This window comes from Neopsephotus bourkii, unplaced genomic scaffold, assembly GCF_033783945.1.
Source record: "Neopsephotus bourkii isolate Nb327-2 ecotype Australia unplaced genomic scaffold, CSIRO-AGI_Nbou_v1 NB_1328, whole genome shotgun sequence".
NCBI lineage: Eukaryota > Metazoa > Chordata > Aves > Psittaciformes > Psittacidae > Neopsephotus > Neopsephotus bourkii.
The window spans coordinates 3,651,383-3,677,429 of NW_026901808.1; the positions used below are offsets into that span (position 1 = coordinate 3,651,383).

Below are 26,047 nucleotides of genomic sequence, written 5' to 3' on the forward strand. Positions count from 1 at the left end.
ACTTTACAAACATAGAGGGACAGGGATGCAGCTGCTGGTTTGTTTTCTGGACACGTTAGTCTACGCCACAGCCAAGAGGCACACCCTTTCCCTTGCCAGTACCTCTTAGAAAACTGAGTGCATAAATAAGAACTCTGTTCCTCTAGACTTCCATGTGGGTGGAACTTAATGGGAATGCTTTTCTGCTCTGTTGTAGGACGGAGAAGTTGGTGGTAAGGGGAAGGAGCTCTTCCTGTGGAGTCTCACTCTTCCTAATATCTATTTGCCTTATGAAACATGGATGTGCTGTGGTGCTGAAACAAGGCAAACAGCCCCCTGTTCTCAGGGTCCAGTTGCATTAGCTGCTAATCCTGGTTGCTCGTGCTTATGTTTAAAGGAGGCCTTTTTAGTACAGTATCAAGGCATTTGGTGCTATCCATAGTAAGGGCTACATATTGGAGAGACTCAAGAGTTTACTTTGCACAAGGAAGCAGGGAGGGATTTACTTTGCTCAGGGAAGCAGAGAAGAGCATGACACAGCCATTGAGCAGGAAACTGAGCTGATGCTGTTGGATACTGTGAGCTGCAACATCTTTCGCACCAACCTTCAGAATGGTACTCTGCCTGAATGAGGGTAGTGAAACTCATTTTCATGTATGTTGAGAGCAAAATGGTCTGTATGGTCACCTGTCACTTGATGCCAAAAAGCTGAAATTGCTTTTCTGTCTTCTTGAGAGAAGGCTGGTAGAGGTTTGGATGTCCATGTCCCATGGCAACGTTTCGTTCCATCACTGACTAGAAAAAAAAAAAAGAGGCTTGTTCTGTGTTTTGAATTATTAAGACCTATTAATGTATAAAATCCCAGCTCACAGTACACTTTGAGAGCCAACCAATGAGACAAACTTCTTACAATGAGGGTGGTGAAACACCAGAACAGGTTGCCCAGATAGGTGATAGATGCCCCATCCCTGGAGACATTCAAGGTCAGGTTGGACAAGGCTCTGAGCAGCCTCGTCCAGGGGAAGGTATCCCTGCTCATGGCAGTGGTGTTAGGACTAGATGACCTTTGAAGGTTCCTTCCAACCCAAACTATTCTATGATTCTATGAAAACCAGCCAGACTTGATTGACTGCAATGGGAGCTTCAGTTGTGGTCATCTAAGCTTAAATGGCTTTTATCTGCTAATTGAATCTCGCTCAGAAAGTCTGAACTTGATAGTTAGAGCCTATGGTCGGCAGGACAATGAGCTCCCTGTTTGCCTGAAAGGGCTAACACAAGCCATTGATACAGGAACAATGGGGTGTTTCTGCTGGAGTACTTCTGGAATACTGTGTTTGACAGCTAGTTAATGGGGGAGGTTAGTGAAGAACAATAAGAAAGATCCAAAGATTCAGTACGTTTTCTTCACAGGAAAAGCTCTACTTAATACACTGAGGAATAGAATTTGATAATACTTTTCACACTAACAGGCAGTGATATGGTAACTTGTGGAAATGAAAACCATGTAACTAATGGATCTAAATTTAAGTGAGAGTATTAACCTGCTGAGTGTTAGTTGTGATTTATCTTCCAAAGCTGAAACTGTTTAACAAATTCAAATGCAATTATCAACATTTAAAACTGAAATTAATGGGGACTCCCCTTCTCTTTCATAAGACTGAGAAGGTTAGTCTCTGTCACCTAGCCTGAACAGGTAGGCTGGCAGATAGTAGACCATGTTGTATGAACCTGGCATTGTGCTTTGAAATATATGACACAGATTTGGGGTGTTTGTGGTGGTTCTTTAATACTGCTTTTCAAAAGAGTGATAGAACCATAGAAAGCTCCTGAAAGAAAAGTGTTAGGTAAAATACATATTAAATTCAAGATAACATGAAGATCCAACAAAACCAAAGAGGACTTTTGGCTGTGGCATGTGTATGGAAATGGTATATATGGTTTATATATAGACCTTTGTATGATCTATTTTTATTTCTATACATATACATTTATATGTATTTGTACTGGCTGCATTGGAGTTAAGATGCTGTGTTTTGGATTTGTGACCATAACATTACTGATGGCACACTAATGTTCTGGCTATTGCTGAACAATGTTTGCATAGTGCCAATGCCACCTCTGGTTCTTAATCTGCCCTCCCAGTGAATAACAGGGTGTTCAAGAGAGTGGGAAGAGAACAACCAGGCAGATGACCCAAATTAACCTGAGATATATTCCATAACACCATACAGCATTGCGCACAGCATTAGGAGGAAAAGAAGTGATTTAGATGAGGTTAGCCATTTTTTGCTCAGGAACAGTCTGGGCAGGAGTCTACCTGTGGGATGTGGTGAGTGGTTGCTTCTGTGTCACTTCTGCTTGTTTTCTTTCTCTCCTCTCCCACCTCTCCCTTGCTTATTAAACAACTTCATCTTGACTCACAAGTTTTCTTGCCATTCCTCTTATCCCTTTGGAGGTGGAGAGGGGGGAGAAATGAGTGAGTGGTTGTGTGGTGCTTAGCTGCTTGCCTGGGTTACCACACAACAATGTTATATATGTATATTTATAAATGTGGATGGATACATGTATTTAAAAATGCATACATATATAAAATCTATATATCTCTTATGGTCCTTCTAAAAGGAAATAAAAACCTTCTTGTTTTTCTGAGTAAGATAAACTTCATTGTGCGCAAATGGGAGATGATTTTAAAGTGTTTTGGAACACTGTGTTAAATCTTGTCACTTTACAGTAGCTGAAATTCTCATTTCCTTACTGGACTGTACATTAGTCTTCAATGGAGTGGATGTGCAGGTGAAGTTTATTAGGCTGCCTGGAAAAAAATGCTTTCAATGTGAATAATTTGGAGGGCAAAAGGGAGCCTGCTTACTTCTAACCTGAAAGATGAGCTTCTGAGAATTTTTTGTTACAGATGAAACAATGTTGTTAGAAAAAGTTGAAGTTATAAAATAATATTGTGAATTTAAGTAGAATTTTGAAAGTGATCTGTATGATATGTAATATTGCTGGGTGTTATTTTCAAGTATCATTGCAGATCTTTGGGCCTTTCAGTTTAAGTATTGTGTGATTCAGCTTTACAGCCATAAATGAAAACTTCTTCTTTTAATCAGGATGAAAATAACACAGAGAATGCTGTCAGTTCTTCAGATGCTGAGAAACAGGATTCTCCTCCACCAAAGCCGCCACGGACCCGCAGGTAGTTAGCTATCTTAATATACTTTATATTTTAAGCTGACAGATTGACATGCTTCATAAGTAAATAGTAGACTAAAACCACTGATGCTATAAAGTCTTTAAAGATTACTTTTTCTATTTATAAATGGAAATATACATAGTACAAATAGAAGTCTTCTAATTGTGTCTATAAATACAGTCTTTAATATCTTTGTGAAGTCTCTGAATATGCCATTCTTGTAGTGACTACATGTGGGTAGGCAAGCATTCCCCTTTAGTAGTCAAATGTGTTAGATCTAATTTGTGCTCTAATTCTGTTCGGTGATACTAGCAAAACATTCTTCAAAATAGGCTCCAATGATGACTGAACCTTCTCTTTTTAGAGGCACAGCCATAATGAAATATATCTGTTTACTCAATAAAATGTTACCTGACAGGCAAGTACTGCTATTGACTAGAGTGTGCCAATGAAATGCTTTTCTTATTGGAAAGAAAAGCTGGTCTCACCCATCCTTTCATTCAACAGAGGTGAAAGAAAACCCTCTCTAGTGCTCAAAAATATGTAGATGACTTTAAGGAAGCCAGAAGTAAATCTGAACTAATGAGTTCATTGGCCTAAAATGGGTATCCAAACTGAGTGATAGATGGCTAAAGCAGCAGCTCTCCTTAAGTAAGTGCCTATACTACCTAAGTAGTTTTTGGAAGGGAACTTTGACAGGTAATGTTGCTTGTGCTACATTGCCTGTAATTAAATAGACATTTAAGGTAAGTGCTGGGGTTTCCTTAAGTTGTAAAACGTTATGAGAAACAAGCAGCCACTTAATTTATCTTCATAACATTCCGTAGTATCAGGAAAGTATACTTTCTTTACTGCTTTAAAATGTAATCAGACTGGAGTAGTGCAAAGTTCAGGTTGGTAGTGGGAATATGAGTAGCTATTTTATGGTTAACTTGGCATTAAATATGTCGGGCAGAAGTTAAAGGAGAATAAGACATTGAAAGAAAGATGGAAATTAGTTGGGACTTTTCACAACCAAATGGCAGTTTGTTATGTAGTGATATAATTTTTACCTTATTTGCATTGATGGTAATGTATTCAATTGTATTCAATGATGTAGATAAAGGTGATGGCAGAGGAGGCTGTTAACCTGTGTTCTTGATAAGTTCCAAGCTTTTCTTGAAACTCAGTCATTGAACTTAGAGGTGATTTCTGTCCAATAAGTAATTTCCTTATTAGTGTTTCTTGAAACAATCTCAGATGTACCTAGGTTTTAATCAAATTTGTATATTCATGTAATAATAATATATGCATAACTGTTCTGTCTGAATATGCATCTGTTCTGTCTGATATCTGTATTGCATTGTTCTTGTTGCTTTAAGTTAAAATCTTTTAATCTCTCTTATAAAGCCTGGTCCTTTTTGGCCCTGCTTCCATACATTCATACTTTCCCATCTGCCAGCACTGGCAGGAAGATCGGTCCCTTAGAGGTGAATAAATGGAAGATTTTAGCAAAGTGGTTGTCTTCTTCTAACACATTATTTTTGAAAACAATTAATTACACTCCCCATGGAAGATGCTTCTGAGGAAAGTCTTTATTTGCTGCTAGTCACATCTGCTCCCAATACCCACTAATGAGCATGGGTTTATTTCATGGGGGAGTTAGTTTTACACGTCTGCAGCCTGATTCAGTCAGGACTTAGAGCCAGGTTTTGCATATCATCGATGTTCTGGCATGAGCTGACATCCTGTTCCTGGGGAGGATGGGAGAGTGGAATCTGTGAAAGATTCTAATTTAATCCCTGCACGGAGAAGGAAACTGTTAAACATGATACATCTCCTTATTGCTCCCTATAGCTTTGGTTTTTTTCCCCAAACCATTCTCTTATGACTTTTTTTTCATGTCCCTTCTATTATTTCTCTCTACATTGCTGACTAAAAATATCTTGGTAAAACTAATTTAAGTATTTGTCGGCATCTTTTCTGTAGTGAATGTTTCCGAGCGGTGTCTAAGAGTCATTGCCTTGAACAATAAGCTCACATTCAGTAGGTACTCTGAAGCAGCCTGATTTAGCCCACATTTTTAATTTGATTTAGAATTTCCTCTGGGAACTTGCTTAAAATACTTTGTTCAGTAACATTTTTAGATTGCCAGCTAAATGTGCACTGGAGTTGTACATGCTCTGTCTGATGAAGTTACAGGCAAGTTGCTAAAGCTAATACTTTTGAAAAGGAACGAGGCTTCTCAGTTCTTTTATGTGTTGGGTTGTAGTGGCTCTAGAATGTGTAATTAGTAAAGAAACTTGATTTGGTTTTAAGGGAAGGTTTAACAGATGTTCTTTTAATAAAGCTATAGGGCTACATGTGTGTGCCAGTGTGGTTTTAGGTCAATCTGCCTGAGATGTTCCTGACTGAGCAGGAGAATTGGTTTACACCTCTTGACCTCAGGGTGCTTGTCTTCAGACAAGCTATCAGACCAAGTTATGTTTGCTTAGACAGTAATGCTTCCTATTCCTGATAGTTGTTTTCTGATGCCCTGAGGCTGCTTGGAATGGATGATGCCATCTCCTCTATGTCACTTTTCAGTGGCTGATCACTCAGTGCATTATAGGATTTTTCTCTAAAGGTGGCTTGCTCACCAGTCTCTTCTGGGTGACAGGATGGTGGGAGAGGTCATCTCTGTATTGTTTTTAAACTTGTAGATTTCTTCTTAAAGTTTAGCTAGTATCAAGTTAACTCTCGTGTCTTAGTGAGGATGAGATGCTAGTAAAGACTTACACAATGTAAGATAGGAAGCTTACTCAGAGAGGAATAACTCATCTTTTTAGTACTTGCGTTGACCTGGGAGTATCTTGGGGAATAAATGCTACAAAGTGTAACATCTGTTTGTACTTTTGAGGCTTCTTTTATGTCTTTTTCTGCTTGGAAGTTACAAGGCTGTTGATATTAAATCAATATTAAATTGCAATTTTGTTTACTTTTATTCACTCACTGTGAAGCATCCAGCTGCGCTTGTTCTGCAGAGGTTCTGGAACTGTATTGCCTTGCTTTATCATCTTGTAATGCTTTAATGTAATTCATATTTGCTGTACAATATGTGTACGTAGTCATTTAGCTTAATGTCTATCTGCACTTCGTGTCAACATAAAAAAATGAAATAATATTACTCCTTGATTATTAGGAAGGTAAACAAGAGCAGCTCATGAGTGCTTACATCAGCACCTAACTCTGGAAATTGCTTAGCTTTGCAGTTTCTGATTACTTCTTCTGAAAGTCACCTTGAAGGTATATCTGTGTTAAATCTCTTTGGAGGACTTGGAGGGGTGGAAAGAGTTCTTTGTTAAACACATCTAATCATTCTCAGGTTAAGGCAGGAAAAGGGTATGGGTAAGTTTTGACTTTATTATTAGATATAAGACTGTAAAAAGATGAAGTTTTAAATTTACAGTTCAGGACTGTACATGATTTTACATGACTGTACAACTTGAGTCTTAGAATCTAGAAGCAAAGATTGGTCCTTCAGAATTCAAATAGCAGATCTTAATACCTTTAAGGCACTGTCCTTGAAATATTTATGTGATTTGTTCATTCTCAGGTATTTGGAAAAAGGGTTTATTTTAATCAGGTTGGTTATAGAAAATTCTTTTCCTTTCTAAGTGCAAATGCAATGTGAAAGAATGGGGAAACTGAGACATAAAAGGTGTGGTAACAGCTTTTTTGTATGCAGTGTAATGAAGAGCCACGTGCTACTTACTCTCTGAAGAGAAAAAGGTGAAATACTGGGGCAGTTAAACATTTCTTCAGATGATGCTTGGACTTCAATCTAATAACATTAAAATACATTTCAAGAGTTATGTGTATTTCTGCTTCGTTTCAAGCCCTGCAGGACCCTCTCTTTGCATCTTCTGCAAAGCTGAGATAAAACCCATTGACTGGTGTTCCTTCTTAGCAGTCTCTGATTTGTATGTCGCAATTAAAAAAACCCATAAAGCCTCATGTAACTAAATTTTACCAGAAAGATTCACCAGATGGTTACTTTTATGCAATCCTTATACTACGGATAATTTATATAAAAGTATAGCTTGTGACAGCTTCACTGAACAGCAGCTTTTCTTCCATGTGGATGGCAGTGATTTAATCCTTAAGTAGAATAATGTGGTTGTGTAGCTTCAGCCTGCTTACATGGAGTTTCATTTTCCTATTTTAATTATGAGGGAGGATGTAGAGCTTGGTATCTATTTTTGGTTGAGCATAGCAGCTGCATTCCACGACCTTGGCATCACTCTTTTATTGGAAAAGAAAAACCTACAGTATATGCTGCATAGAATAACTATGGATTACTTACGGGTTCGTTCTCTTTTGAACACTGGCCAAGTTTCACTTAAATCTGAACCCATGGTGCCCTGTTTTAATAATATAGCTCTTTTCCATTAAAACTAGAAAGGCTTAGATTCTAAAACATTGAAAAAATTAGAATATATTGTAGAAAAGGCAAAAATAGTATAGCTGTCACTTTGGGTTTGGGGTTTTTTTTGTTGCGTTTTTTGCCATATGTATATTTTTTGGTGGAATGCTGTGGAATGGCTTTTTTTGACAAATTATTGTACTTTTAGCAAATTATAATTTTTTTTTATTATGATAAATCATTAAAAAATACTACTTAATCCATGGTTTATCTGACAGGTGAGAAGTCATTACTTTGAGGTCTTTGGTAAGGCGCTACATCATTACACGTGTAAGCACGTTGCTCAGATCGTGTGGCAATAAAAGCATATGAAAAAGCTGCCTTGATCACCTTGGGAAATTCTGTATGCAGTTACTTATGAGGAGGTGCTCAGGTAGTGGAATTACAAGATTATCAATAGCAGTTGTATGTAAGAGACACTTAAAGGTGGCGTTACAAGTAGGCTTTCCATCTTTTTATTCAGAGAGTGATTTTACAGATGTACTTGAGAAATGCATGCTTTTATTCTGTGTGTGTGCATGTGTGTGTATATATATATAAAAGCAATGCAGGGTTAATTTAAAAATCTAATACAGGAAAGCTTACATCTCTTTCTCGAATGGTTTGGCATTCTTTGGTGCACTGACTCCTTTCCATCTCTTATCCTAACTTATGAGCTTTCTATTGGCTTCCTGGTGTAATCTAAATCGAGCTGGCTTTACTGTATGGTCTCCTGTTGTTTGTAATAATATTAGTAGTTCATCGTCAGATAATTTTCTGTCTCTGGGGGCAGAAGTGTCTATGAAGCACAGCTGTCGAAGGAAGTGCCCAAAGAAAGCGTTATGCAGCAGCCCCAAAAGCCTAGGATTTTCTGGCAAGAGTTACAGAAAAAGCTACTGCAAAACAAAGACCTCTTAAATGTATACAGAGCCCAATATTTCTGCTTTGTGAAAAGAAACAAAAACATCATTTGCAAGGCAGAACATGTGGAAATAATAATACTGTGATGTCAGTAAAAAGGAAAAATTGCTACATGTTGAGAGAAAACCGGGAAATCCTGGGTGGCATCTATTTCCTTTTAAAATAAAAAAACATCAAAATGCTCTTTGGGCATCTCATTTTCTGAGGATGGCCATTCTTCAGTGTCGATAAGGCAGAAAATGATTTTGATAAAGGATTTTTCATTTGATCACTTTAAGCTCTCATTTAATAGTGAAAGAATAAAATTTAACTTCATATTTGATGGGGAACATTTTCAACAGCTCTATTCAGCTGTGTATGATGATTTAAACAACCTTCTGGGTTGATGCCTTGTGCAGTATTTCCTGCATCATCCCTTCTATGCATACCTCTAAGGGGGCTATTTGTATACATGTGGGCTTCTGTTTACTAGTTGATCAAATGGGAGAGTGATTTCATTAAACAATGATCAGGGAAGAACCTCATGCATTTTGGGCCTATATCTTGTCCTATCTAGTTTCATGCTAACTTGTTTAGCTAATTGCAGTGCTTAATGGTGCATCTGTACCAGAGAAGTAATTATTTTTGCTGATTGCATGTGTATCTCTGGGTCAGGAAAATGGGTCAATAAGGGAAAAGCTTCATTGCTGGAAGGATTCAGTGGAGATTACTGATGAGCATCACTGCTGGTAAGGGGGCATGTAAACATTTGTGTAAGCAAACACTTGCACTGTCTTATCCCCCCTCCAAGATGAAGGAAGTTCTCTCTTTCTTAGTGGGTATTAAATTGGAGCAAGCGTTACTGTTTTCCTTTTCCCCTTATCTTTACTAATTCAAGCAGGTGGTGTGTTCTCAAGCTTGCTCATTTTCCAAGAACATTCGGAGGGCAAAAGAGTTCCCAAATCACTTTTGGTTAGATTGTTTTGTGATGTGCTTTGTATTCCTCCTATCTTAATGTAAAGCAAAATAAGAATATACGAGTGCAGGAAGAGGAGGAAGAGAAGCCGTTTGAGGCCCAGCACCTTCTTGGTGTCCCAGAAGGACGCCTGTGCAAACAGCAAGAAGCGATCTGAGCCTTGTATGTAAAAATGGGTGGGTTTCTTGGCTCAGGCATGTGGCCAATCACATTCCTTTGCAAACTGTACTTCACTGTGCTTTGATTTATCTGAGTGGATTGAAAGTGTCATTTCTTTAAATTATTTAATTGTATTTCTGTTCTTGTCACACATTTGGTTTGCACCTTGGTTACCTCTGTTACTGGTCTTACGTAATGAAATAGTTTTAAAAGCTGAGGATAAAAATGCCCAATTCCCGTTTGCTGACAAGACCTTAGTTGTGCAGAATGCTTGTAGTCAAATATTCTATACCTAATCTGAAAGTAAATTGAGCATATGCTTGAAGAGCTTTTCCTTTTGAGTAGCTGAACAGGAACTGTAGTAATAAGTGCTGTGGTCTCACTAATGTGCACTGTAATTTGAATCATATATTCTACAGTGAATGGGTTTTATACAGTGTTCAGTTCATCTCAGCTAAATTCGGTCAGCATCATTAACCCTACAAGTATGAGGAAACTATTAAACACACAGATACAAAAATGAAATCCTCCCAGACATGTGCAGAAAAATAAAAATAAAGGAAGATATTTGGTGTTAAGCTGTAAGGATTTTTTTTTTTTTTCTGAAGAAATTTTTCTTGGCTTTATTGCAAACTGAATTCCAAATGTCGAGTTCCTCTGAGACGCTTCTTAGGAAGAAAGCAGAAAGTACTGAAATCCTGCCACAAGAGGGCCTTTCTTACAGTCTTTGAAAAAATGCTTTTGGGAAAGGATGTGAGCAATCTTTGAACTATCAGTGAGGGTTAGATGTGGCTTGAATGCATTTCTTTGTGATATTCTGAAAGAAGTTTTGAGTGTGTTGACTTAGTTCTTGCCTACCCCATTAGTCATGTTCTATAATCATCGTCTGTATGTAGTAGAAGTGCTGCCTGGAGTTCAGAGTTGGCATGAAAGCATTACTGCTACAGAGATAGATGGATAGATATCCAAAATATTGCCAAAACACAGAAAACTTAAACAACTGTTTTGGTATTTCCACAGTTGCCTTGTAGAAGGGGACGCTAAAGAAGAAATCTTGCAGCCTCCAGAGCCTCAGCCAGTACCACCAATCTTAACACCGTCTCCCCCATCAGCTTATCCGACAGTCACTACTGTGTGGCAGGACAATGACAGATACCATCCAAAGCCAGTTTTGCACATGGTTTCGTCAGAGCACTCAACAGACCTCAACGAGAATTATAATAAGTCAATAGAACATTCAGGGAAGAATGAACCCAGTGAACGTGCAGAGAAAAGGCTGGAGCGCAACTTAAGTTTTGAGATCAAGAAGGTACCTCTGCAGGAAGGGCCACGAAGCTTTGATGGAAACTCTCTGTTGAACAGGGGACATGCAATTAAAATGAAGCCTGTGTCATCCTGTGTAATTGATAAGAGCTTTAAGCCACAAGAACAGATTTCAGGGGATTCATTTGTAGATGCTTCTCAAAACTCATGTGTGGAATGCAGTTTGCCACAGTCTAACACCGCCTTACTACCTTCACCAGAAAGCCTGCAGAGTCAGCAGGCTTCTGATACTCCACCAAGACCAGATCGTCTGCCTCTGACAGAAAAGGGACATGCCACGTGGTCACTGCATGGGCCTGAAAATGCACTGCGTATGCCAGTGTCTGAAGACACGTCTTCAGACATCTTATGTGATGGTGTTAAAACTCTCTCTCTGGTATCCAACACCACAGTTGAACATCCTTCCAGTGGTAATCTTGACCATCCCACTATTTCTGTTCGAGCACCCCTCTGTTTTACTAATCCTCTTCATTCAGATGATTCTGACACAGATGAGATGAACTTTGATGGAGCCATGAGCAGAAGTGCATCTAATGTTTCAACCGCAAGTGCCACAGTTTCTGCTGCCACTAATACAGAAAACATTTGTGCCAGAAAAGTGTTGCCAATGTCTATTGCTAGGCAAGACTTAACAGCTGTAACATGTTCTGAAGATGGCAAAGGTAGGTTTTATTGTGGTTCAGAAGTGGTACTCCTTAACCTGGTTGCAGTTGTATAGTTGGACAGCGTAAATTGCTTTACAATGCAGTTATCTAAATGTGAATTTAAACAGTGCAGTCTGGCAGCTTCAGAGAGGGGGCAGCTCCTTTCCTTCCAGTTTTTGGTTTGCATGTAAGCTATGTCTGTAACAAGCTACTACAGACCTTGATAAGCTGCTTCAAAAGCTTTATTGTGGGATATGAACGCATCCTTAATTGCAGGTTTCTGTGTTGTTGGTTGGTGCATTTTTTTCTTCGTATCTGCTTTCATGGAAGCATCTATAGTAATGGCAATTTTGGATAATTGAAGTATTTTAATCAGGCTTGTCCAAAAACACATCAAAGTCATGGTTGCTGGTTGATGTGCTGGTCATAAAAATGTAACCTCCTTCACTGTGTCAGTCTTTGAACTTGCTTGTGACTTGGCTCCTGCATTTTAACAACATTATAAATATTTAGTCCTGCTTTCCTCTTTCTTTACATGGTGGGGGGAGATGAATATTGCTGTTCATCTAAAAATCCGAGTTCTGCTTCAGTAGTGCTTTGAAAATTATTCAGTCACTTTTAACCCTTTCCTGCATTGGAGAATGTTTTGAGCAAGGCAGATTTCCAAGGCTGTTTCTGCATAAAGTTACAGCATCATTTATTGGAGGCAGAAGGGTCCTAAAACGTGCGGATTCAGACTTCAGTCAGGCTGGCACACTCAGATCAGATGGAGGACATAGCAGGGGAGAACAAATCAGGCCTGTGAAAAGTCCAGTGAGGCACATAGTAAGGCTGCAGAGCAGAAAGGAGAATGTGAGCTGCTATATTTACATCAGACTCTTGTGCTGGGAGCTCCTTACAGTGACAACCTTGCTTCAGGAGTCCATGCAGGCTGTGTGACTTCCTGAGGTGAAATCAGGCTCTGTGTGTGATGCAAGATGCAGAACCAGCTGAATTGAATACATTTGCGTTTGTGAACTCAGTTTTCACCAAAAAAATCATACATTCAGAAATGTGAACTATTTTGCAGTTTAAAATTAATCTGTTTCTATAGATTTTGTGGTACTCTGTAGACACACAAAGCAATACTTGCATGTATGTGTATGCTTTTAACCTTGTGACACTTCAAAAAAGCTCTGCATAGGAGACAAACCCTGTATGTTATAGTTACTCCAGTGTTTATACCAAATAGTCCTCCTTGATTTTGTTTTTGGTAGGTTTGTCTGCTGGAGTATTTCTCCAACACTGCTTTTAGCCAGTTTCCCCTTCCTTTCCAAGGCAATCACTGTTTGTCAGTGTTTGAAAATCGTTACCTCTCTACACATCTCTATGTAGATGCTGTAAGAATGTGCAAATAAAATATGTCAAAACCATGATAAAGAATGGGAGAAATGTCGCTCAAGAACTTGTTTCATGTAACTGCATATCAGAAACATCCTGAAATCGCAGTACAGGCTTTGAGCTGCTGTGAAGTTGCTAATTTCACAGGAATGGCTTAAAATCTTTCTCTCTTATCAAGGGTGTCTCTGTTCCGTTTTGCACACTAGTATACTGTTCCCATTTTATATTCAGGCTGCAGGTCTTCTAATCCATCTTGGAGATTAGAATATAGGTTTAGATCACTTTGCACCAGTGATCCTAAACCATGTTTTACAGTGGCTTTTTCATTTTCATGCTTGTTCAGTACTTTCCCAGCTGAAGCTGTGGATGTGGGTATAATCATCAGTGAAGTTGCTTGACCTGTAACTGTTGGTGTGCATGATCTTACCGCATCATTACATCCTTTTTTTTTTGTTCAAATTAACTGAGAAGTAATTGTACCTTGAAGTTAAAAAAAAAAAAACAGCAAAAAAATAGACCAAACAGGCAACAACAAAACCACAACAACAAAACACCAGAGCAAACCCCAGAAAACTCATTTGCAGTTGGTGCATACTCTATAGTGGCTGTTGGTTGGTTTTATAGAGACTGTTTTAATAAAAGGTTGTCTTATGCTGCATAGTAAACTTGAGATGGAGCAGATCTCAGAGAAGTCACTTTGAACACAATGACATAAAACATCACGGAGTTCCTTTCCTGCTGTTGGCATGTTGGCAGGGCAAGCTTCATGGCTTTATTAGCTGAAACGTCTTCTATCTTTTCATGAATCCTGTGTTACAATACAGTTCTTAGGTGAGATTTCTTATAGCAGCAGCTACTTTGAAGTGTTTTAAACCTTTCATTTGTACTCCAAGTTCCTTAGCAGGCTGAAGTGGGGCTTTTGCTGCCAGAACAGGATGTGTTAGCACAGTACTGAGAGCAAAGATGGAACAGACTGGGGATAGGCTATGTTACTGGCACCAGCATCAGCCATGTCCTCTGGCTCCTATTTACTCTTCTGGCTAGTAAACATCACACTAGACCGTTACACTAGCTTTATCAGTAGTGTGGAAGCCAGCCTAAGATGAACTTGGGAAGCAAGACTGAGACTTGAGGATTTAGGCTAGTGCTTATGTGGAGCTTCCATAGCACTGAACTACAGTGCAGTCTTGTAAAGCAGCGCTGCTTAATGTCCTTGCATTGTGCAGTCTAGCTTTGCTGTATAGACTTTGGAAGGAAGTATGGTTAGAGCCACATAAGAAAAAATGCAAATTGCTGTTCATCAGCAGTAAGTTACTGTCTTCAGCACACCTGAAGAGCTCGTATATATTGTCAACACACTTCTTACCATGGTTTGGGAGCTTCATCAGTAGTTCAGCTGGTAGGCACCAGATGTGTTAAACTGTATCTGCAGAAGAGTTCAAGAAGCCAATGAGTTGTAATGAGCATAACTTGCTTGCAGTGGCTGCAAATTGACCCATAATGAACTGCAATTAAATTACAGTAACTACTATGGTTACAGTTCTTGGCAAGTTACTAAGCAAATGGTACTGCTGCAGTGCAGACTGTAATTCTGCTTGTCTTCTGTTTCTGAAAGAATGAAGCAGAAGTATTCATTGTTGCTGAGGGTTTGGGGTTTTTCCCTCCAAATTATTTAGACTGAAAATGTATTTTACTTTTCTTTCTGCTGTAAAACACAAACCGATCCAACTCCCTTAATGTGAAGATAATGGCATCATGAAGTTGCTCACAAGATGTTAGTGTGGTGAACCGAAGTGTTTAATAATATTTAGAGCAAAATTTCCTTTTGCTTTAAAACTGATACCAATTTTAGGATGATCTCATGTATCAAAAGATCAACTTCTAAAACTCTAGGAGGAAAATTTCAGTGTGTTTAACTTATCTGAATGTTATGTTTCATTTAGATGCTGATGCTAGCGAAGATTCCTCTCCCCCGCTCCCAGAAAGAACACCAGAATCATTTGTATTAGCAAGTGAACAGAGTGAGTCCTTAATGTTTTGTGGCAAACCCAGCACAGAGATAAAGTGTGAAATGCATTTCATTTTTGTATTTGAATGTCCCTGCTTCTTGGTTAGTCTTGTGTTATATAGCAGATTTTGAACTGGAACAAAATCTGGCATGTGTAATGGCTTATTTTGAGGTTTAGCTTTCACAAGGCCTTAAAGACTTAAATTATTTCTCCCTTTCTGACTAAGCATTCTGTTATGTGATATTTAAGTATATTGGAGACTTCAGTATTGATTTTAGTGGAGCTGTTTTTCAGTCTGAAGGGTACAGAAATGAGATACAGTTGGGAAAAGCATTACAGTTAGGGGATTCCCCAGCTATCTGTTCCCTACTGCTCCTGGGTAGGGAATGGGAAAACACAGTGCTTATCTGATTCTCCTTACTTGGGCAAAGGAAAGATGACATTTCATACTGCACTGCATCTAGTGACAAGCCCAGCTTGCTTAAGTTAACACAGTTTACTCTTTGCCTTCATCAGCTGAAAGAGAGAACTTCCAGACGTTATGGGCTTGTATCTTCATATTTAATTCATGAAACTGCAAATGGCAGAATACCAAAAGATTAATTGAAGCGATAAATTAGGTTGATGTTTGGTATCTTCCAGAAGGCTTAAGTGTGACATAGGCATTTACTGAGGCTTTTGTTTAATGTCACTTTGTGAAGCTTTCAAATTTTTTTGAACAAGTATGATTCACTTAATGTAATTTAACTTAATATGGTTATTTTCAGCATAAAAAAATCGAAGGCTTGCAAACATAGCATAGGTAGCTCAGAATCACAGTGATCCTTTCTGTGGATATTATGGACTTGCTGCTTCTCTGGGAGAACACAAGAAGCAGAGCTTTTTCTTGGGGGGGAGGAGGGGCACAGGGAGAATCTCTTTGGAACTGGAATCACTAAAACCACTTCAATTTTGAATGTGTTTTTGCATGATGTCAGGAAAGGACAGGTATGGCTGTCCTGACTTGAGTGTTTTCTTTACTTAGTGTGTCTTTCTCAGGTCTGCTATCATTGCACAGCTGGTGTAACACCATTTTAAAAACATCCTTGAAAAAGAAGCTATTCTCTTGCTGGTTAGGAACCCCCAAAGGAAGGAAATGAACATCCACAATGCAAACACTGCAGTCTTGTGCTTTGAATTATGTTGTGCATTTTTCCCTTGCCTTGAATGCTCTATATGAAGAAAGAGTCGTGTTTTTACAAGCATTTAACTTTTAGAAGTTGCTTTATAGCACATTTCTAATGCTGTGTTCTAATACCTCATCATGGAGAGAACTCAAGTATGTTGAGTTTGATTTAATTTTTCCTAGGCACACCCTTGCCGAGGCCGGTTCTGATTGCACAGTCTGAGTGGAGCATATTGCATGATCAGCATCTCCCTGAGCAAACAGCCCCTACAGTGAGTACAGGAGACAAGTCTGTACTAATCAGTCATTTCTCATTTGGTTGGGAACTACAGAAAAAATCAAAATACATAACTGTGAAAAGTTACAGCTGTTGGTTATCTACAACTGGCCAGTTTTCTCTCTGCCGGAGCTGCTGAACTGATGTGTTAAGAGCATGTTTTCTTTCCCAAAAGAAACTATCTGATTTTCCAGGTTCAACAATACTTTTAAAAATCGTTCTTAATACACCTTAAATTATGGCTTTAAGAGTGTAAATATGCTGCTTTTATGGAGTTTGCTGTCTGGCCTTAATTGATCAGAGGATAATTCAAGCTGGAAAACTGCAGCCTCAACCTGTGGCATGAAGCAGGGACTTGGGCCAGGCTGCTCAGGGCTTTATCCATTGGGTCTTGAAAACCTCCAGAGGTGGAGACTTTCACATCCTCTATGGACAACCTCTGTCACTGCCTGCTTAAGATTTTCTTTATATCCATATTTATTTTAAACAAACTGCTTTCTGCCCATCAGATTTCCCTTTTCACATCAGTCTGTTACTCAGAGTCATCCAGTATAAAGAGCTGGCAAAACTTAAAAGCATATTAAGTCCTTTTTACTTTTACTCAAGTCTGTCTTTTTCACGCACCTCCAACACATTTTACAGTCACATTTAGACACCACTTAAAAATGTGACAAAAAAGATAGATGTGAATTTTCAAGGACCATAAATTTAGCATAAGAACCAATCTACCTCATCTTACAAATAAACTGCAATGTGACAACTTTTCATTAAGTAAGGTTCTGACAGCGAAATCTGTAACTACTGTAGCATTTTTGACAGTTACAGCAAGTCAGCAATGTAGGAGCATGTAGATGTATCCATGGGTGGTGTGTATTTTTTGAAAACATTTTCATCCTCTTCAATTTCTGCTGTTCTTTTGTGTTTTGGAAGGATTTCATAGAATGATTTTAAATATTTCTCATTAACAGGGATTGAAAACGACTTCTCCAGCACTACCCGGTAAGTGATGGGGAAGTGTTTGTTTGTTTGCTTGGTGGTTTTTGGGTTGGGGTTTTTCCCCACCAAAAAAATACCTTTTTCCTACTGAGCAAAACTTAGTCTGAGCTTGGCTTTTGCTCTGATGGTATCTGAGTGCATTGCCAAGAAAATGGCATTTCTGAAAAGGTCTTCTGTTTTTAAAGCTTCTGAGGTTTATAGGGAAGCAAGGTGCAAGTCTGACTTAAAAAATAAAGGTAAGCTTTGGATACGCTAAAATATTGAAGACCAAAAATACTGAATTTAAATGCATATGTTAATAGCAGTATTTTTTTCTGCTTAATTAGAACATTCCAATGTTATTGCAACAGAAATTGTAAAGCTGGCTGAATTAACATCTTTAATTTCATAACAACAGAAGTAAACCTCAGATAAGTTCAACAGTGATGTATGTGTGTGTATATGCATGTTGCATATTCACCCAAGTCTTTGATAGTCTGAAAAGGCTTCAGTAAGAAGAGCAGTCTATCACCTGATGTTTGCAGCAGCCTGCTTCAGCTGTACGCTTAATTCTGCCATGTGTCTTCTGTGTACCCTTGGACGGGCTTGTACAGTCCATTTGGAGCTGTACGTTAAATGCTTTTAGCACAAATTAGTTTTCAGAAATATTACAGATTTGCTGATCAGGTGATGATACAAGTAATGCAAAACATAGCAACTTCTTGTGTTGTCTTAAACATCTTTAGTTTAGCTAGAACATGAACAAATGCATTTATATCAGTGTATTAAATGGTACTGTGAGCTCTTGCTATAGATAGGTGCTCCGTGGGATTTTAAATATCCACTAAAACCTTCTAAAAATGTAATAATCCGTACTTGGCAAACAGGAGTGTGTCACTGGCATTGAACGTCTGCCTCGTAAGCAATTTTGAAATAATGGTTTTTAAGAAATTAGAAATTGGATTTTAAATCTTTATTCTTGTAAATAACGTTTGATTCAAGTTGTGTTCTGGACTGTGCTGTAATGAAAAATACACAGTGGTGACTCAGTGAATGTTACAGTAACGGGGGGGGGTGTGTTTTCCAGATCGTCCTGAAAGAAGCAACAAGACACCAACTGATGTTTTACCTCAGATTTCTTTTTGTGGTTCCACTGATACAAGAGGTCAAATTTCAGAATGTTCTGCAGAAGTAACAGATATTGGTAATTACAATTCATTCAAAGCATAATCACTAGGTGATTTAAACAGGAGACTTATTAACAGTACTAGCTTGGGTAGCTTCTACTACTGATAGCTGCTACTACTGTCTCCTTCCACCTCGCTGAGGTGCAGAACCCAGCCAAAGAATCCTTCCTTGTCTCTTCAGCACTGCTGAAAGAGTTGTTCCCAGGTTGAGCAATTCAGCCATTCTTCACTTTGCTGTTTAGAATGTATCAAACACAGAATTAGACAAATGGGATGTGATTTCTGTAGAGCACTAAAAACTTTCAGAAATAATAGCTGAGAAAACTGCTTTGGTATGCAAGGAGGGAGGAAAAATAAATTGGTAAATGAGAACAGAGGCTGTAATACTGTATTTACTGAAAAATACTGTCAAAGTGAGGTTTAAATAGTGAATTATATGTATAAATTCTTCATGTTGGTATCTCAAATGGCCATAATGACTTTAGAACTCTTAATAATACAAAGTCCTTTTCGAGATCTGAGGATAAACCTTCTCTGTAAGAACTGGGACATCTCTTAAAGTAATCCTTTAGACTGCTGCCAGCATATGTGAGACTGCATTGCCTGGGTGAACAGAAGTATTAAATACATTTCTTTCCTTAGGTTTTGGTAACCGCTGTGGAAGGCCCAGAGGACCAAGAGAGCCGCCTTCAGAATGGACATGATCCAAGAACCAATGGACATAACATAATATCAATAAATTATACTGGAAAATTCAAGTGCCACTGAGAACTAGAAAAAAATAGTATTCCACTTTTTGGGGGGGCAACTAACACAGAGCAGTGTAGATCTAACTACCAAATGGTACACTCTTACAGTACATCCCATGCAAAACCTTAAACATTGTTCACGACAGTGGATTCCAGTATTACAACTTAACTTTTTGCTGGGGCCATCTACCTGCCTTATTACACTTAGGAGAAAGTATTACATATGATTTATTTTGTAACTTCAAGTATTATTGCCTTAATGTCTTTTAACCCTGTTACACGCTGCTTGTAGACATATGTTAATATAGTAATACTTTGGACAGATTGTGTTTATGGACTACTTTTTGCTAACGTTTGACTACCATGTATGCATTATTTTGTATATGTACAGGGCAAGTAAGTATATAATTTGATAAAGTTGCAATCATAAAATATTAACAGAAGATGTAAGAAATCTCTGCATGAGCTAAATTTTTTGTGTACCTTATTTGTAAATTATTTGCCCTGAAGTTTTAGAAAATAGTTTCTGGGTTTTTTTACCAAACTTGCTGGACACACACAGCCGGAATTGCAGGTTAGCAGAGATAAAGATTGTAATACATTTTGTAAATTGTAAGCAAAAGGTTATTTTTATATTATATACTGTTTAATTGTCAGACCTAATTTGTTCTGGTTTTCATCTAGTCACAGAGATTCAGTAAGTGCCTTGGAACAGTATTGAATTCTCTTAGCCTGTGTATGTTACTTCAGTGTTTTGAGTTCATCTGGAATTAGATTATCAAAAATATTTGTACGTTTCTAGTATGTTTGACCTGCCAGTAAAAGAGAAACCATTCTACATGATCGACACTCCTTAGTTTTCATTTGAATGTTTCATCAGTTGCAATCTTTAGAGAAATCATCTCTCTCAACTTTCTGTATAATAGGATTTTACAGTTTTAATACGGCGTGTTTCTAATTTGGGAAAACCAGAACACACTGGTGAAAGGACTGTTTAAATACCACTGTCTTCTCCTACAAATGGTAAATACCGTTTTTGTTGTTCAGCGACTGTGTATGTAAGAAAGCGACTTATATGAAGGTTCACATAGAGCCCTTGCAGCTACACTGTATCTTGGCAACATATTATGTCAAGAGTTAATCCTTATAAGGATTCCTTACTTAAACTTTTCTGTAATACAATCTTTAAATTAAAGACAGTCAAAATTTCACTATGGGTGTTTTTACTCTTAGGGAAAAAACGTGTTCAGAAGCAAAAACCGAGTGAAGAATTGCTTAGTTTATAGATCTTGTACTTTCAGGGCCTTATTTTTAGTAACAACTACCTTAAAAGTTCTGGCTGGCAATGTTTGGGGGTAGCAGGCAGGGGGGGAGAAGTGTTTCTTTAAGGTAGTGAAACTATCTATTAATCTGAACTTTAGCCATGGAAACATTGCGCCTGATTTACTGCTTGTATCCTTAGGGCCTCCCTGCTAAAAGAGAGCTAGTGCCCAGATAGCAGCCCTATTACAACTCCCAAAAGGTACAGAACTTGCAATTACTTTGTCTGTGGATTAATCACCCTGCATTTGCTACAGGTGACAGACTGCTTAGCTGGGAGCTCTTTTCAAAGAACTACATGCACTTAAGTTCCCATGGACATAGTTTTGTAATTATTCATTTAAAAATAAATAACTCAATGATATATGCCATTTGGGATAACCTAGAGCAAGTAGTTTGCTGCTTTATAAACAGTTCAGACAGCTGGGATGTCTTAAAGTTGGCCTGAACGTGGTTTCCCCTTCCACTTCCCCTGCACTGAAGATTAGCTTTGATTTTCCTATGGACCTCCTGCGGTTTTGCAATGCTTGGTGGGCTGTTGTCACCACTGGACAGTCCAAATCATTGCAACTTTGTGAAACAACTGTTAAATAAGAACATTTCCAAATAGGGTTTGGATGTACAGTTTAAGGATCATTTCTGTATTTCTCTACCCAGAAAATATAGAACCATGCAAATTCTAGATTTTCTGCTTTCCACATTTGAGTTTCACTCAGAGCAAAGGCTGACAAGAATCTGTGCACTATATACAGGCCATCTGGTACATCCAGGTTCCTATTTTTCCCTTAGATTTGCACAGATTTGGATCATATTCCAGAGTGAGTTCATCACAGAAAGCTCTCAGCCTTTCTTTGCTTTAGCAATATGAAACTGCAGTTTTCCTGTATGGATTTCTGTATGCTTTGACAGACTTGTCTTACAGCTCACTGCTGCTGCTTACATTCAACGTATTTTATTTCAGGTAAGCTGACAGTTTTAAATGCAAGGCAAAACCTGCCCAATGCCATTACTTTCTCTCCACTCTTGTGGGTGGCGCAAAGGTATGCACAGGTTGGGTGCTGGATGCTGGATAGTTTCACGTCATAACTTTGAAACATTATCTAGTCTTAACAGCTTCTGCAGAAACCCAAGACCTTTCTTTGCTGTGCTTTATTTTAAATTGAATCTAAAGGGGTTTAGAATATTACTGAAGTTTGCAAGTTATCACTGAATACAGATGTAAACCAAGTCATTTGATACATACATTGAAATCCATCGTGGAACAATCTTTCCTTTTGTTTAGTTCCAGTTTGCCATGTTACTTATTCTGAAAGCAGTCTCCAGTCTATTTTAAGTGCTGCTTTTATGAGGCATACAATTGACTTGAGCGATACCAGTGCTCCCCAGTAGGGAACCAGCACTGCTACTCAACTCAGCTATTCTTATTAGAAACCACTGCATTGGCTTGTTTGTTTCCTCACTATTTTTCTTTTATTCTGTTTATTAAATTTCCTAAATGTAGTAATATTGAACAAACCATGCAGTAAATTACCACATCAAGAGAAGAATGTGTTCTCCGGGTTTTGTAAGTGTCAATATACTTGTACTGTTGGTTACAAGTGGCTCCTGTGTTACCTGGTGGATGTGGAAGGAGAGTTGTACAGCAATTAAAGCCTCTTTCATCAAGTCAAGCACAGACTCTGGGCTGCAAAGGAAGAGCTGGGCAATGGCTGTACCTTAGAGCATCTGCTGTTCGGTGTACCTGAGGCGTGAAAGATGGTGGTAAGGAGGGGTTTTGTGAGGCATAGTGGAGATAAGGCAAGCTCTGTGTAGCCTGAACGCTTCAGAGAGTCTTTGGCCCAGTGCTGGGCAGACCACCCACAATCCAGCTGCAGCCATTCCTAATTTATTGAACTTCTAAATATAACGTGTCTGTGTAATGTAAGATGGTTGAGATGTTCCAGTGACGATCAGCAAAGAACAGTTATGACTGCTGAAGCAAGGAAATGGCCTGGTAAAAAGTGAAGATCATGAGTGGCATTCAGGGGAAAAAACATAAAAATTGCTTTTTCATTATTGCTATTTTCAGTCTGAAAATACTCTTTCCACTGATGGATCATAGCAGAAATGAGAGCTAAGCCTTACACTCCCTGGCAGGAAGGAGGGGATGGATTATCAGCATTAAGCAGGTGATATGCCCTGGACCACACAGAGCACACTGCAAACAAGACTCTTTCTCCCAGCCTGATTTGGCAGCTCAGCAGGGTTAAGAAAAGCCTGTAACCTCTGGCAAGGGTATCCTAAGGTGTAATGACCCAGACATAAAGGCTTTTTTGTTGGTTTTGTCTGTGCTGATTTGTACTTAACAGTGGAGGAATAAAAGAATAAAGAACTTTGAAATGTACTTTGAGTTTAGTAACCAACTTGCTGGCTTTCAGAGCACCCAAGTGAAAGGGCTGGTGTGTTGCAAAGGCAGCGGGAGCATTGCTACAGGTGGAAAGGAAGAAGCGTATGTTGGATCCAGTCAGAGTAGTCAGATGATGCTTCTGAGTGGGAAGGACAAAGCCAGGGCCTCTGCCTGTGAGATGTGTTCAGCAGGAAACATAAGGGGTACTAAAGATGTTTTAACCTTGAAATAGTAATTTGAACAAGTCACAGTAAGTAGTTATGAATACAAAACTGGCTTTATAATACAGCAAATTACTTGAAATGGAGAAACTCAAGTTTTAACACAGACTTTTCCATGATAAATATTACCCAGAGGCAAAACATTGTCTTGTAGGCAATAATAAATACACAGTTCAGTGGATTTTGATGCAGTCATACTGAATTTGTCTGACTAGTTAAGTAACTGTATTTATGTTGATATATTTAACTGAAAGTATTTTCTTCTTTCTCTCCCATGGTAGGGATAGTTGCAGGTCAGTTGGTCTATAGCACCTGACGGAATACTAACCTGATGCACTGACAGAAGTACAGCAGAGAAGTCCAGCTGAAAGGGAATGGGCATCAGTGATGGCTGGGGTGGTGGCAAGCAAGCATGATAATGAGAAAAGTGGGTAGGAGGAGGAAAGCAGAGGAGGAAAGTTCTGATTAAGCCAAATGGAGTGTCGGCTGATGGCCAGGAACACCTTTGTGCAGGGGAGACAGATCTAAGAGCACATCTACGTGACATTAGGGACTGCTCAGAGCGCCCATGCTGCTGGAAAGCTTTGGGGAGGACTGCTGAAGTGCACTGACAGGGTATGAAAGATGGGAAAGAAGTATGAGCCACAGGAAGTATTTTCAGGGCAGTGTGAGGCAGAAAGAGGTCCTGCATTTGATGTGTCTGAAATCAAAATGCCTTTGGAAAGTGGTTTGACAGAGAAGCTGCATTGGACACAGCCCAAGAGCTTTCAGGAGTTGAATGCAAGAAGTGGTCATGGAGGTGAAAATGAAAACAAATATTAGGAAGGCGAATTAATTTGGGAGGCAAAAAGCTCAAGCATTACATAGGCCCATGTGCACTCACTGACATGGAAATGGAAGCATGTACTGTGAAGAGCTTTAAAGGGAGGAGCAAAAGACAACAGCAAGGTGGAGATCAAGGTTAGGATGGAATTGAGGTCAAGCAGAAATACTTGAGGAGAAAAGACAAAAAATGCATGCATTTGATGGGAGAAAAATGAGATGTGACAGAGGCAAATCAGTTGGAGGTTCCCTGCAGTCAAGGGAGGGCAAAAATGGAAAATTGGTGGAGCTGAATTAGGTGTATGTTAGATTCTGCAAGCAGACTGTGTGAAACTCACTTCCACATTATCCCTTACAGCTGTGCATGAGAAGGTTGAAGACACTGAAACAGTTCACTACCTCTTCTTTGAGTATGAGCACGTTTATAGACCTGCAGTGAGCATCTCTCAAGCCTTGATACAGAAAAATCCTCTGGCTCAAAGCCGCTTCAGCCCCACTGCCAGCTGAACTGCAAAGCACAACTGGTTGTGACCTCTGAGCCATGTCTGGCTTGCTCTTCCTCAAGGGTTCATCATGAATTTTGCCATCAACAATATGTAAACAATGTGTGGTTTTATATACATATTCAGTGCAGCCCTCAGCTCTCTGACACATGAACTGGAGAACGTTACCCTTTATTTCAGTCTGAGCCAACTAGGTTAATGTAAACCAGACTGAATAAGCACGACATTGATGGATACAGGCTCAAAGATGAGATTTGCTGTCTTAGGGCTTTTTGTAGCAGCGTAAGTGCCTACCACTTTAAATGATCTAAATTGATAAAGCGTAAGATGAAACTTTCTAATAGGCTGCATACGGGTGAATTCTGTACGTGCTGTTCTCTACAGGTACAGGCTGGAACTAAGGGCATAGCTTTTCTCCAAATCAGGTGTTAAGCATCACCAGGGTTCCACTAATTCAACCTGAAAGTCTTGAAATCTGTACTCGACATTGAATGTGAGATCAGTACATGTCTACACACAACATGAAATCACAACCGCTCCCGATGTAATTGCAGCTGTGTTTGGAATGGACATTTACTTACACGGCTTGTAACAGACTGCTTCAGCCCTGTCCTCTGTGCCAGACTGCAAAAGAAGCCTTGCTTAGCTGTAGGTTCCAGGCTAACCTACTTCTGTTGATTCAGAGCCTTTTCTTGCTTTTCGAGTATCTATTTACCTCCAAGCATGTCAAGCAGTGCTATAGGAGCCAAGTTCAAACTGTGCTTCTGGGGAGTTTATTGTTGCAAGCTGCTGTAAGTGTGATTTAGTAGTGAAAGCTCAAGTCAGTTGGATGATGTGAATATACGTGAGTGGTTAAGGTGCAGGCTGAATTCTGGTGGCTACCAGCTCAGCACAGCTTTTGGCACTGTGTGGTCCTAGCTGCCTTCCTACTGAACTGGGCTTTGCCCACAGTAGTGGGCAAAACTACCTATTTATAGTTATCCTAGCTATAAAGCTCATGCCTGCAGTGTAACCCTGTCACACTGCAGCCAAAGAGAGAAAACCAAGAGAGGGCTGGACTAGAGAAAGACTAGAAACGAAAATCACCTTGAAGAGGGGAGTTGAAGGAGCAACAAGGAGTTAAGGACTTTGGACAATGCTGGCTTTATACTGAGCAAATACACCAGCATATGCGCTGGTGTGCAGCTACCGCTTTGAGAGTTTTCTCCATGCTTGAGGGAGAAGGAGCATCTCAGCAGTATAAGCAAGTCATGATTACTGCAGCCCTTCACCAAAAAAGGGCCTTTCACATGATCCTTAAATGCTCTTCAACTCTGAGGAGTTGAAACAGCTTCCACAGGAGGTTATGCTCTATGGGCTTAAAAAGCAGGGGTAAATGCAAATGACGCTTTAAACTAGGACACAGTGTAGCTGGGGCAAGCCAGAGCAATGCACCAACTGGCCTCCTGGAACCCTC

General features: G+C 39.1%; 1 protein-coding gene across 5 annotated transcripts in view; it reads left to right on the forward strand.

Moving 5' to 3' along the window:
- Window positions 1-20,550, forward strand: part of PTPN12 (protein tyrosine phosphatase non-receptor type 12) — a 73,472-nt gene extending 52,922 nt beyond the window's left edge. For 2 of the 5 annotated variants that reach the window (XM_061366341.1, XM_061366337.1), the window contains exons 12-18: window positions 3,090-3,175; window positions 10,651-11,615; window positions 14,921-14,998; window positions 16,335-16,423; window positions 17,397-17,427; window positions 18,491-18,607; window positions 19,233-20,550. In XM_061366341.1, coding sequence (XP_061222325.1) covers window positions 3,090-3,175; window positions 10,651-11,615; window positions 14,921-14,998; window positions 16,335-16,423; window positions 17,397-17,427; window positions 18,491-18,607; window positions 19,233-19,294 — 1,428 coding nt within the window. In that variant the 3' untranslated portion in view covers window positions 19,295-20,550. The remainder of the gene's footprint in view (window positions 1-3,089; window positions 3,176-10,650; window positions 11,616-14,920; window positions 14,999-16,334; window positions 16,424-17,396; window positions 17,428-18,490; window positions 18,608-19,232) is intronic. The other 3 variants (XM_061366339.1, XM_061366338.1, XM_061366340.1) reach the window with 3 other exon arrangements.
- Window positions 20,551-26,047: the final 5,497 nt, after the last annotated feature.